The following is a 14,558-nucleotide window of genomic DNA, read 5'->3' on the forward strand; positions in this document are numbered from 1 at the left end:
TGTTGTAATATCTGTTTGTTCCTCAGTTACATAAACAGCACTGTGGCCTTCCATCTCACACATACTGAATCCTAAATTTTCTTCTAGCTGTTGTTCATTACTCCCATTCATCAGTGTAATTGTACTTATGTTTGAAGCATTGTTTGTTACAATGGCAAGAACCTGTTCTTTTTTGCGTTCCTAATCTTGCAGAACTTTTTCCACTTAGGCCTTGAGAAACTGGCTGATGTGATGAGCTTTACTATCTTTTACTGCCAGTGTCTTACTAACAATTTCTTTTTTTGTCACAAACATATCAAACATTGATGGCAAAATAATTCAGTGAAATGCAGTGACTCTGGGCATCCTAGCAAAGGCAAGATAGGACATTCAGACACAGCGTTTTGTGAGGATCCTCACAAAGAATGAGCATGTCAGTTTGTGTGGTGTTTTTCTAATCTGCTTTTGCTATTGAAAGCATTATTTATGAGCTTACAAACCTTTCAGGTGATGCAGGTTTTTAAAAAGCTGATCTGCTTTTGCAGCTGAAAAACGTATCCTCAAAAAACGCAGCCTTAGATCAGGAATAGAACAGACATTTATAGGACATTTCATAAGTTTCCCAAATTCCTATGAAAAAAATTTCATCACCACACTCTGCATTGCACTACTTTCCCCAATTTAGTATATATTTTAGGAGTCGGAGTCGGTGCATTTTATACCGACTCCACCAAAATGACCTCCAATTCCACAGCCCTGGAAAGGACCCTATCACACTGCATAGGCTCCGGAGACCGCTCTTCCGAAAGAGAACCGCATCATTCCACTCAGTAAGGAACTCCCACTTACGAAACCTCTGACAATATATCTCTGCAGGTTCCTGGCCCTGGATCAAAGCCAATAAAGATTTCTCAGCTTAATAGCATTAGGTTCATCATATAACAACCCCAGAGCCTGAAAAGAAAAATCCACATCAGCAAGAGCAGGATCCTCAGGCGCCAGGGAAAAGGCCCAATCCTGGGGGTCACCACGCAGCAGAGAGATAACACTCTAAACTCGCTGCCTGGAAGACCCTTAGGATTTGGGTTTCAAGGCAAAAAAATAACCCACAATTGTTCTTGAAGTTCAAAAATTTAGACCGATCCCCAGAGAACAAATCCGGTAAAGGTATCTTAGGTTCTAACGCAGGTGTCTGGGCAAGATAATCGGGAATGATCTATTTCCACCAAGAACTCTACACAGACAAAATAAGAATTAAGCATAGTATTAAAGCAGAAAAAACAACAAGAAAGTGGCAACAATAAGCAGAAGCACAAGACCACTTATCTGAGAGGAGATCTGGTAGTGAGCATGGCTGGTTTCAGAATGTCCTTAATACACAGGATATCCATTGAGCACTGGCAAGTAACGGGAGGAAACTGCTCAGTTATATAGTTCAATCAGAAATGCCTGATTGCCAGTCCTCCACAGGTGTGTGGCTTTCATTCCACAAATCAACTGCACCGCCAGCACTGACCACAAGAGGGAGCCCCAAACTGGAAAACGTATTCACAAGTCACCATAGTGACAATTGTAATCATGAGGGCACCGATCTGAGAACAGAGGGTGCATTTTTGATCTTGATCACGGCATTTATGGTGTTAAACAGATAGGAGTGTCCCTGACTGTGACGGCCAGGGCACGGCTGTTGGGAAAGTAGAGTCCCCGGCAGCGGGCACATCGTCAATGCCCACGAGATCGCCAGGAAGTACCTATAGTTCCTTGGTCAGGAACAACTTTCGTTCCAAGACATATAGATACGAACATGGTCGTGAAGGGGTTAATGAAACGTATAAGCAGATCGGTTTCTAAAAACAAACATTTATTAAAGGGAATCTGTCACGTGGAAAAAAATGCAATTTACCTGCTCTACAGGTGAAAAGTATTCATATCCTGCCAGGCGTCTGCACATTAAACCCCATTTTAGCTGCAGCACGTTGTTTAAGGCTACAATCCCTGCCTACAGGCCGGTAATACAAGAACCCTGCTCCAACATGGCAACCTTGCATGTTTACTAGCTGATAATGCTCGATCGAGTACCGAGCAGTGCTGAGTATGCTCTCCAATCACTAATGCTAACCCAAATCCACCATTACTGTTATGGTGGTTCTTTACACGTTTCACAAAATAAATACAAATATAAACTTAAATATAAGTTTATTATGTTCAGAAATCACATTCAACACTAATTTATTTTGACATTAAAGGTTTTTCTTACTACTCTTTGACCCCCTTCCAATTCAATATGTCCTGACTCTTCCTAACATACAGTGCTGGTCAAAAGTATTGGCACCCCTGCAATTCTGTCAGATAATACTCAGTTTCTTCTTGAAAATGATTGCAATCACAAATTCTTTGGTATTATCTTCATTTATTTTGCTTGCAATGAAAAAACACAAAAGAAAATGAAACAAAAATCAAATCATTGATCATTTCATACAAAACTCCAAAAATGGGCCAGACAAAAGTATTGGCACCCTTAGCTTAACCCCTTAACGACCGCCGATACGACTTTTAACGGCGACAAATTAGGGTACTTCTTCCGATCCGCCGCTTTTTAACGGCGGTCGGAAAAAAGGGTCTAGCGCCCCCCAGAGTCAGAAAATTTCCGGGGTCTCAGCTGCCGGGGGTAGCTGAGACCCTGGAGATCATGATTCTGGCCGGTTTTTCCGGTCCCCGCTCACCTGATGACCGGTATACACCGTATACCGGTCATCAGGTTACAGTAAATGACCGTGCCGGTAAAAAATCATTTATCTCCCATCTGGCATAAACAAACATGTCAGATGGGAGATAAATCTTATCCCTGAACGTGCCCCCCATATTCTAGAAGGTCCAGAATCGCCGCGGGACTTTCACAATGGATTACAGCAGGGACTTGATTTTTTTTCTTTTGTTTTCAATAAATTGGTCAATCAGGGAATGTTTTGGGGAGTGTTTTTTCAAATAATTTTTTTTTTTGTTGTCAATTTTTTTTATTATTACTGTCAATTAGTTATGTCTGGTATCAAATAGACGCTGTGACATAACTAATTGCTGGGCTTGATGCCAGGTGACATTACACACCTGGTATCAACCCCATTTATTACCCCGTTAGCCAAAGCACCAGGGCGCGGGATGAGTTGGGGCGAAGCGCCAGGATTGGCGCATCTGATGGATGCGCCACTTCTGGGGTGGCTGCGGCCTGCTATTTTTAGGCTGGGAAGAGTCCAATAACCATGGCTCTTCCCACCCTGAGAATACCAGACCCCAGCTGTCAGCTTCACCTTGACTGGTGATCTAATTTGGGGGGACCCTACGTTTGTTTGTTTTTTTTAATTATTTATTTATAAATAAAAAAAAAAAAAAAACAGCTTGGGGAGCCCTCCAAATTGATCACCAGCCAAGGTGAAGCTGTCAGCTGTGGTTTGCAGGCTACAGCTGTCTGCTTTACCCTAGCTGGCTATCAAAAATAGGGGGGACCCCACGTCATTTATTTTAATTATTTTTTTTTCTTTTTGGGCTAAATACAAGGCTAGGCACCTTTTAGTGCCACATGAAAGGCACTAAAGGGCGCGAGCTTAGAATATGCAGGGGGGTGGGACGTTATATATGTTTGACATCTATCCATTCATCCATTGTAGCATTTTAGGCTATGTGCCCACAATCAGGGTTTGCAGCGTTTTGGGCGCAGAGTGTTTTCCCTGCGTCCATAACGCTGCGTTGTGCAGTAGAAGCACAGTGGAAGGATTTTTAGAAATCCCGTGCCCACTGTGCTTCTTTTCTCCGCAGCATAAACCGACCTGTGGCGCAGCTTCCCGAGCCTCAGCATGTCAATTTATGCTGCGGAGATGAGTGTGCTCTGCAGGTAGCATAGAACTAAAGTCCACAGCAGCCTGAACCCAAATCGTGGGCATGGGCAGCTGCGTTCTCCCGTGGACAACCCTCACATCTCTGTAGGAAGGCTGACACTGTGTACTGGACGCCGTGTCGCTGGATCATGGCCACATAGCCTAAAAGTGAGAAATTTGTTGCTACAGCAACATTTTTGTGAAGCACCTGTGGATTCAAAATGCTTACTATACTCCTGAATAAAATCCTTGAGGGGTCCAGTTTCCAAAATGGAGTCACTTGTGGGGGGTTTCTAATGTATAGGTAACCTATCATTAGCAGGGTAAGAGGCCCTGCTAATGTGACATGGTGCGCGCAATTTATTTCAACTTTTCCAAAATTCAAATGGTGCTCCTTCCATTCCAAGCCCTCCCATATATCCAAACAGAGGTTTTTGGCCACATATGGGGTATCCCTGCGCTCACAAGAAATTGGATAACAACCTGTGGGGTCCACGTTTTGTTGTTGCCTCTTGAAAAAGTGAGAAATGTGATGCTAAAGAAACATTTTTGTGAAAAAAATGAAAATTTTCAATATGGCAACCTAAGCTTATCAAATTCTGTGAAGTATTCGTGGATTCAAAATGCTCAATATACACCTAGATAAAAGCCTTAAGGGGTCTAGTTTCCAAAATGGGGTCACTTGAGGGGGGTTCCTGCTGTTTAGGTACCTTAGGGGATCTGTAAAAGCAACATGGTGCCCGCAATCTGTTTCAGACAACTTTGCTTTCCAAAATTCAAATACTGCTCCTTTCATTCCAAGCTCTCCCATTTACCCAAACAAAGGTTTCTGACCACATGTGGGGTATTGGCGCGCTCATAAGAAAGTGGGTAACAAAGTGTGAGGTCCAATTTTTGGTGTTACCTCTTGAAAAAGTAAGAAAATTAGTGCTAAAGTAACATTTTTAGGTAAAATGTTAATTTTTATTTTTTTTCATTTTACATTACTTTAGTTCCTGTGAAGCACCTGAAGGGTTAATAAACTTCTTGAATGTGGTTTTGAGTACCTTGAGGGGTGCAGGTTTTAGAATGGTGTCACTTTTGGGTATTTTCTGTCACCCAGGCCTCTCAAAGTCACATCAAATGGGATGTGGTCCCTAAAAAAATGGTTTTGTAAATTTTGTTGAAAAAATGGGAAATTGCTGATGAACTTTGAACCCTTCTAACTTCCTAACCCCAAAAAATTTTGTTTCAAAAATTGCGCTGATCTAAAGTAGACAAGTGGGAAATGTTATTTATTAACTATTTTGTGTGACATAACTCTCCGGTTTATGGGCATAAAAATTAAAAGTTTGAAACTTGCAAAATTTTTAATTTTTTTGTCAAATTTCAGATTTTTTCACAAATAAAATAAAAAAATACCATCCTAAATTTACCTCTAACATGAAGCCCAATATGTCACGAAAAAACAATCTCAGAATCACCGGGATCCATTGAAGCGTCCCAGAGTTATAACCTTATAAAGTGACACTGGTCAAAATTGCAAAAAATGGCCTGGGCATTAAGTACAAAACTGGCTTCGTCCTTAAGGGGTTAATGCTTGGTTGCACAACTTTTAGCCAAAATAACTGCGAACAACCGCTTCTGGTAACCATCAATGAGTTTCTTACAATGCTCTGCAGGAATTTTAGACCATTCTTCTTTGGCAAACTGCTCCAGGTCCCTGAGATTTGAAGGGTGCCTTCTCCAAACTGCCATTTTGAGATCTCTGCACAGGTGTTCTATGGGATTCAGGTCTGGACTCATTGCTGGCCACTTTAGTAGTCTCCAGTGCTTTCTCTCAAACCATTTTCTAGTGCTTTTTGAAGTGTGTTTTGGGTCATTGTCCTGCTGGAAGACCCAAGACCTCTGAGGGAGACCCAGCTTTCTGACACTGGGCCTTACATTATGCAGCAAAATATGTAGGTAGTCTTCAGACTTCATAATGCCATGCACACGGTTAAGCAGTCCAGTGCCAGAGGCAGCAAAGCAACCCCAAAACATCAGGGAACCTCCGCCATGTTTGACTGTAGGGACCGTGTTCTTTTCTTTGAATGCCTGTTTTTTTTTCCTGTAAACTCTATGTTGATGGATTTTCCCAAAAAGCTCAACTTTTGTCTCATCTGACCAGATAACATTCTTCCAAAACGTTTTAGGCTTTCTCAGGTAAGTTTTGGCAAACTCCAGCCTGGCTTTTTTATGTTTCAGGGTAAGAAGTGGGGTCTTCCTGGGTATCCTACCATACAGTCCCTTTTCATTCAGACGCCGACGGATAGTACGGGTTGACACTGTTGTACCCTCGGACTGCAGGGCAGCTTGAACTTGTTTGGATGTTAGTCGAGGTTCTTTATCCACCATCCGCACAATCTTGCGTTGAAATCTCTCGTCAATTTTTCTTTTCCTTCCACATCTAGGGAGGTTAGCCACAGTGCCATGGGCTTTAAACTTCTTGATGATACTGCGCACCGTAGACACAGGAACTTTCAGGTCTTTGGAAATGGACTTGTAGCCTTGCGATTGCTCATGCTTCCTCACAATTTGGATTGTCAAGTCCTCAGACAGTTCTTTTGTCTTCTTTCTTTTCTCTATGCTCAATGTGGTACACACAAGGACACAGGACAGAGGTTGAGTCAACTTTAATCCATGTCAACTGGCTGCAAGTGTGATTTAGTTATTGCCAACACCTGTTAGGTGCCACAGGTAAGTTACAGGTGCTGTTAATTACACAAATTAGAGAAGCATCACATGATTTTTCAAACAGTGCCAATACTTTTGTCCACCCCCTTTTTATGTTTGGTGTGGAATTATATCCAATTTGGCTTTATGACAAATTTTTTTTTTTTTTTCATTGAAGACAAATTAAATGAAGATAATAATACTAAAGAATTTGTGATGCAATCATTTTCAAGAAGAAACTGAGTATTATCTGACAGAATTGCAGGGGTGCCAATACTTTGGGCCAGCACTGTATAGCTTTACTAATATACTTTCATTACTTGCATTTCTATGAGTACATCTTAGTGTGGATCATGAAATACTTTGTTAACATGCAGGGACTATGTCAAGTCTTTTACATCCACTTCAGCCCTCATCTGGGCACAGGATACACAATGAATGAGAAAAGCTCTGCTCCTGATGGGGCGAAACTGCCTTTAAATGATTGACTGTGTGTCTGAGCATGCAAGCTCAGATAACAGACTTCACTGTCCTCCTCATTGCCCCTGTCAATGCTTTGGTGTCCCAGCCTCTTTAACTGACAAGTGCTGCAATGTACTACTGTAGCGCCCCATGGGGCAGGCGGTTAACCTACTCGTCGCCGGACCGTTTCGGGTCGGGTCAGGCATTGTCACGGGGTGGCCTTGCCCGGTTCTGTTCCCCCGAGGCATACAGTTAAATGGTGGGGGAAGCGGGGTATTGGGAAAAGTTTGTCATGACGCCACCTGTGGTATGCGGCCAGGGAATAGCCGCCGCTGCCGGGTTCCTCGCCGGGGTAGGTGTTATAGCAGCCGGGATGGTGTTGCTCCCCACAGGCGGAGTGGGCCCCGGGTGGATAATGAGGGTTATAATGGCCGTTGGCGTCTAAGCACTGGACGGCGGCGCCGATAAGGACAAGCCAACACAGTCTCTGCGGGTTCAGGGTGTAGTTTACTAACAAATTCAGCTGCCAGCCCGGTCACACTGGCCACTGCCATGATGGGCTCCGTTCAATCCCAGATCCGGTAAGCGGTCACTACCAGTGTTTTGGAAGAGAAGGAGTGAGAGTCCTATTTCTAGGGTGTCCCCCTCCGCAGTTAGGTACCCTGGCTGAGCTCCTGCACCAAGCCTCTGGGCCCAGTAAAGTCCAAGTTGTCCAGAGATGTCTTGCCAGAACTATGGTCCTGACGGGTCTGTTAGAGTCTGCTCTCTATGTGTGTGTTTTGCACCTATTTCTACCCCAGGTGGAACCCACCCCATAGGTGGCTGGCTTCAGTGACCGGGATGTCCCATGACTGTTATGACCACCCCTCTGTCTACTCTGAGCCAACCCACCCTATGTGAAGGCTCCTAAACTGTATGTAGTGTGTGAATGTGGAACACCGGTGATTAACCCCCTCTTTACCTGAGATAGATACCGCACCTTAATTGAGGCACCATACCCTGTGGCCACCAGAGCCTCAGGGGTGCCACACTACATTGCAGCAATTGTCAGTTGTTTGGGGCTAGCAGTTGCATTCCATAGCATCTGCAGGGTTAGTTTAGAGGAGAGTGCAGTCTGTCATCTGCATTGAAGTGCAGGTTCTAGACCATTCAACTGATAAGTACTGCAATGTATTTTCTAATGACAAGCACATTTCAGTGGGGAACCAGTGCTCCAAAGCATGGGCATTATCAGTGCAGAGGAAAATGAAGTGTGTTATCTGAGCTTGCATGCTCAGACACCCTCCAAAGCATTGGCAGGATCTGAGAAGACTGATCTTTGCTTGCTCAAACATGCTGTCAATCATTTAAGGAATGTTCTGCTCTCATCAGGAGCAGAGTGTCCTTCTGTCTAATTCTTGTGCCCGGGTGAAGAGTATTTAACAGACAAGAAGTAATGATCACGTGACTTGCATTGAGATCCGCAGATAGAAGCATATAGTTAATGAAAGTATATTAGAAAAGTGATTATCAGGAGTTCAAACTTATTAAAGGGTGTCTAATAATTGTGGAAAACCCCTTTAAGACAATCATTATATAGTTCCTGCTATATTTTGTGCCAAAAGCAGAATGGTATTCTGTCAAGTGTGATCAGAAAAGTCCTGCTTGAATTTCCTTCCTGGATGATGGGCTGTTTTGGAAAAATCATCTTTTATATCCGAGCTATGGGGCGCGTGCTGCCCAGAAGATAAGCCTGTCTCTTGTCTTCATTATATAGGATTCCTCCTCCCCTTCTCTTCCCTGGTGTCCCTGTGACGTCAGGTGCGCTACCTGCATATTATGCCTGCCGTACGCTTCCCTGCACTGTTCCGCCCATCTGTGGGCACAGTCTTCAATTTTGATTTGCGCAGGTGCCGGGGAGTCACTGCTGCTTCACAGTGCAGAGGAGAGATGGCAAGTAGAATGTGCAGGTGCAGTATTTCCGGCCTCTCTCCTGATGTTACAGGGATACCAGGGAAGAGAAGGGGAGACAGAATCCTGTATAATGTAGACCGGAGGCAGGTTTATCTTCCGGGCAGCGCTCCATAGCCCGGAAGATAGAAGATATAAAAGGATTTTTCCAAAATAGCCCATCATCCAGGAGGCATACAGGTATGGCTAATTTCACCTCTATGCTACGGTATGCCCATATTAATAACTAAAAAAAGTCAAAAGGGTGACAGATTCCCTTTAAATTTCTAAGGGTCGACCAAGGACTCTGGCCTTTCAGGTAGAATTTCTTCTCAGATTGGCGCAGTTATTTCTAGCTGATCAGGAGCCTCACAGATGACATCTACAATGTATTGCTTGTGGTTTCTATCACTGACACAGTCAGACAGAACTGGAATATTCAAGTAGAGAGGAGAGCATTCTATATTTACTTTCCCTGCGTGCTTAGCATGACAGATACAGAATATGATACCTCTACTAACGCAGAGAAGAGGGAAGGGCATTGGAATTACATGGGATAGTCAGATTCTAAATGAACTTGAAAGTAATGTGCATTGTCAGTAGTCTAAAAGTGTAATTATTGTGATACTAAAATGCGGTAATTTCTTTAAGTGACATCAACAATAATGTATATTTTATGTATTCAGTAGACATGGGCAAATAGTCAAATATTCAGGTTTAGATTATTCGAGCAAAATAATTTCTAATACTCATGTACTTGTACCATAACAAACCCAATGCAAGTCAATGGGAAACGTAATAATTTTCTGGAAGACCTTGGAAGTAGGTATGGGACGACTGTAAAAATGCTACAATTGATGGAAAAGTGCTAAAACTGAATAGGAACAGCAGGGGGAAGATGCCTGGATGCATTTCTGACTTACATTTCGTTCTGGGAATAATGTTGTCAGAGTATTAAGCCATTTTTACGGAGTGACGCTAAAAGCCCCAAAACCCAATCTAATTGCATTTTACACACAAAAAAAGTCCAGAAACATTTTTTCGTGTATAATGACTTGTATGGAAGATGGCGTCTGTGGATCTTATTTTTTTAGCCTCTTCCTCTTCTTCCACCATATACCATAGGCCCTCACTCATACATTTTGGAGGGCTCTCTCTCATACATATGATAGGGCAGCATGGTGTCTCAGTAGTTAGCAGAAATGAGCAAACTTGTTTGAAAGAGGTTCACCAGTTTCAAAGTCGGCACGAGCCATGGCTTGTTCGGGTCGAATCGGATTCGCGAACACTTTTGTCAAAAATCAGCAAAGATCGGTTTTGTTCAGTAACTCTTTGTGGTTGCATTAAAGCTTTTCTTCTACCTTATTATTACTTTGGCTATTATAGTGGTGCTTTATGATGAGCAGGGGGACATGTTTGATAGAGGGAAGAGGTCAGAGGAATGATGGACTGTTTTATTTTTCTTCTTAAAGGGAACCTGTCACCACTTTTTTGGACTATAAGCTGTGGCCACCACCACTGGGCTCTTATATACAGCATTCTAACATGCTGTATATAAGAGCCCAGGCTGCTGTGACAACATAAAAAAAACTTTATAATACTTACCTAACGGTCGCGCTGAGGTAGAATAGGGCCTAATGGGCGTCTCCATTGTCCGGTGCCGGAGCCGCCTCTTTCAGCCATCTTTGTTCTCCTTCTTCTCCAGCCGTGGTGCATGATGGGTCCAACGTCATCCACACTTGCCGGCATTCTGGTCCTGAGCAGGCGCACTTTGATCTGCCCTGAGTAGGGCAGATCAAAGTATTGTAGTGTGCCTGCGCAGGACCGGCGAGTGTGTATGATGTAGCCGCGTCATGCACACAGGCTTCAGAAAGAGGACGAAGATGGCCGAAAGGGGAGGCGCCCGCACCGGACAACAGAGACCCCCATTAGGCCCTCATCCACTGCAGAGCAACCGTTAGGTAAGTATTATAAAGTGTTTTTTATATTGTCACAGTGGCCTGGGCTCTTATATACAGCATGTTAGAATGCTGTATATAAGAGCCCGGTGGTGGTGGCCGCAGCTTATAGTCCAAAAAAGTGGTGACAGGTTCTCTTTAACTTTATGTGTGATAGTTTTGGCAGCCAATCATGGTACAGAAAACATCCACAATGTTCAGAAATAAGGCATTGTGTCATTGACTGCCTAAGTCCCTCTACATACAAAATGCGGACATGTGGCATCAGCACCATTTTGATTGCTACAGCTTAGGGACTGTGCTGCCGCTGCTTCTAGACGGTTAGCTTAGCTAGGTGTTTAATTTGAGGTAGTTGAGATAGTTAGGAGGGCGAACGTTTAGAGTTGTGAAGTGCAGTGCATGGAAGGTTGTGCGCCGCATTTCAACATCTAGTGATTGCTCATTGTGTGGTCCTTCCAAAAATTGCTATTTCATCATCTAAATAGAAATAGCAAAATCTGGACTCCAGCCAAAAATTGTCATTTAATCATCCAAATAGTGGTAATTGTGTGGTCCAGCCCAAAATTACTATTTCATCATCTAAATAGTGCAAAATCTGTGATCCAGCCAAAATTGCCATTTAATCATCTAAATAGTGGTAATTGTGTGGTCCAGCTAAAAATTGCTATTTCATCATCTCAATAGTGAAAAATCTGCTGTCCAGCCAAAAATTGACATTTAATCATCTAAATAGTGGGCGGCGTGGTGGCTCAGTGGTTAGCACTGCAGTCTTGCAGTGCTTATGTCCTAGGTTCAAATCCTACAAAGGAGAATATCTGCAAGGACTTTGTATGTGTCTGTGTGGGTTTTTTCCAGGTACTTCAGTTTCCTCCCTCACTCCAAAAACATACCAATAAGATTTAAGATTGTGAGCTCCAATGGAGACAGTGTTGCTGATGTATTAAAAGTGCTGTGGAATATGTTGGCGCTATATAAAAATTAAGTTTATTATTATTAATGTGTGGTCCAGCCAAAAATTGCTATTTCATCATCTAAATAATGCAAAATCTGTGTTCCAGCTCAAAATTGCTATTTCAGCATCTATATAGAGAATGCAACTTATGTGGTCCAGCTACAAATGGGCATTTCATAATCTAAATAGAGATTGCTACTTCTGTGGTCCTGCCAGTGATTTAAAATCTAAATTTTGACAGCTAAATCTCTGGTTCTGCAGCCTGCCACAAATAGACATTTCAGCATATAAATACTGATTGATAATTCTGTGCTCCTGCCACAGTATTTCTGCAGAGATAAAAAGATTTGAATACTTGTGTATGTCTCCAACACATGTATGTCACTGGAGATAAATACTAATTGTTAACTGTGTGTCCATTAGGGGCAGTCACCATGAAAGTGGCATCAATTGCCCCAGAGTACCCATAGTATTGTGGCGCAGCAGTCAGGTATGAGCCATGCACAAGACAGAGTCTGGGTCAGTATTTATAAATATATAGAAATTACAGGCTTCACCACATACACTAAAGGTGCTTACTGGATCAAGAATCATATAGTAAAAAGAATCCCAGCACTCAAATTGAAGACAAGAGGGGAATTATGCAAAAGTGAATTTATTGACTGATACACTGCAAAAGGAACCTAACCAGAGCAACAGCACCAACGTTTCGGCATAGAGCCTTTCTCAAGGTCGTTGCCTGAAAAGGTGTGAAGACAATAACAATAATGAGTGCATTATATACAGGTGATACACAGATTATGTACAGAATAATACAAATATACATGAAAATATACTGCGGAACGTACATCACTGGTCAGAGTAAGGAACTACGGGTCTCGGAGGACAACCGGAGGTTTGCAAATAATGGCAAGGTTCCACACGTTTTTGCAGAGTATGCTCTTAATCATATGGAGAGAGAGATAATTAGTACAGGTATGACAACAAACTTGCGTACCATAGGAGATAGTACTGGTCAGGTGATACAGGTAAAGGCAAACAGCCGAAGCTGATATTCAAATCGAACAGCCGGAGCTGGTATCAATACCAAGGTGAGTGGAGAGAGAAAAAAGAGAGGAAGAAAAAGAGAAAAAGAGAAAAAGAAAGAAAGAAAGAAAGAGAGGGAGAAAGAGAGGGAGAGAAAGAGAGGGAGAGAAAGAGGGATAGAAAGAGAGGGAGAGAAAGAGAGGAAGAGAAAGAAAGGGGGAGAAAGAGAGGGAGAGAAAGAGAGGGAGAGAAAGAGAGGGAGAGAAAGAGAGGGAGAGAAAAAGAGGGAGAGAAAGAGAGGGAGAGAGAAAAGAGAAGGGGGAGGGAAAAGAGGAGAGAAACAGAAGGAGGAAAAAATGAGAAAAGGGAAAAAAGGGAAAAAAAGAAAAAGACAAAAGAAGCGGAGGAGGAAGAGTGAGGGAAGGAGGGAGAAGGAGCACAGATGGTAAGTATGGTAAGTGACAACAGGGAGGCAGATGCTACATACCATGGGTGAAGGGGTGACAGGATCACAATGTGAGGTGAGAGGACGCCTGTAAGACAAAGCAGCATGGTGAGAAGGGATCATCCCAGGGTCGGTGGTAGTTGGAGTGTGCAGGACAGCAGCGCTACCTGCAGTGGAGATCCGGGACTGGCATCAGTGGCAGGGAGAGAGGCTGCAGCGGCGTGAGGACGGCTACCGGGCGGCGCCATTATAAGGAAGTCAGTGGTGTGATGGGAGGCGCGTCACTTCCGGTAATGTGCGGTGGAACGCACGTGTGAAACGCACAGAGTGCGCATGACAGTGACGTGCATTAGCACGTGACTATGAGGCGGCCAGGGGGTGGGTGCAAGGGCGGTACGTTTGCATGAGCATTGTAACCGTGATTTACCTGCTGCAGAGCGTGAATGGGAATGTGCCACTGGATGGAGGTGAGGGATGGGAGAGGATCAGTTGTGCGATATCTGGAAAAAAGGGGGTAAATAACAAAGGTTATCAGGAGACATATAGGGGATAAGAGTTTAGATATGTATATTTAAGCAAAACAAATGAAGGAAGTATAAACCCATAGATACATGGGACCTGAGGAAGAAAAAAAAAAAAAAACCCTTCACCCATGGTATGTAGCATCTGCCTCCCTGTTGTCACTTACCATACTTACCATCTGTGCTCCTTCTCCCTCCTTCCCTCACTCTTCCTCCTCCGCTTCTTTTGTCTTTTTTTTCCCTTTTTTTCCCTTTTCTCATTTTATCCTCCTTCTGTTTCTCTCCTCTTTTCCCTCCCCCTTCTCTTTTCTCTCTCCCTCTCTTTCTCTCCCTCTCTTTCTCTCCCTCTCTTTCTCTCCCTCTCTTTCTCTCTCTCTCTTTCTCTCCCTCTCTTTCTCTCCCTCTCTTTCTCCCCCTTTCTTTCTCTTCCTCTCTTTCTCTCCCTCTCTTTCTCTCCCTCTCTTTCTCTCCCTCTCTTTCTCTCCCTCTCTTTCTCTCCCTCTCTTTCTCTCCCTCTCTTTCTCTCTCTTTCTTTCTTTCTTTTTCTCTTTTTCTTCCTCTCTTTTTTCTCTCTCCACTCACCTTGGTATTGATACCAGCTCCGGCTGTTCGATTTGAATATCAGCTTCGGCTGTTTGCCTTTACCTGTATCACCTGACCATTATTATCTCCTATGGTACGCAAGTTTGTTGTCATACCTGTACTAATTATCTCTCTCTCCAT

General features: G+C 43.3%; 1 protein-coding gene across 1 annotated transcript in view; it reads left to right on the forward strand.

Moving 5' to 3' along the window:
• The first annotated feature begins 8,933 nt into the window (after positions 1–8,933).
• The window catches only part of LOC142302562 (protein-lysine 6-oxidase-like), a 173,378-nt gene continuing 167,753 nt past the window's right edge, over positions 8,934–14,558 (forward strand). Inside the window, exons 1-2 of the mRNA XM_075343694.1 lie at positions 8,934–8,940; positions 9,045–9,134. Of these exons, the coding sequence (XP_075199809.1) occupies positions 8,934–8,940; positions 9,045–9,134 (97 nt within the window). The remainder of the gene's footprint in view (positions 8,941–9,044; positions 9,135–14,558) is intronic.

This window comes from Anomaloglossus baeobatrachus, chromosome 1, assembly GCF_048569485.1.
Source record: "Anomaloglossus baeobatrachus isolate aAnoBae1 chromosome 1, aAnoBae1.hap1, whole genome shotgun sequence".
Lineage (NCBI taxonomy): Eukaryota > Metazoa > Chordata > Amphibia > Anura > Aromobatidae > Anomaloglossus > Anomaloglossus baeobatrachus.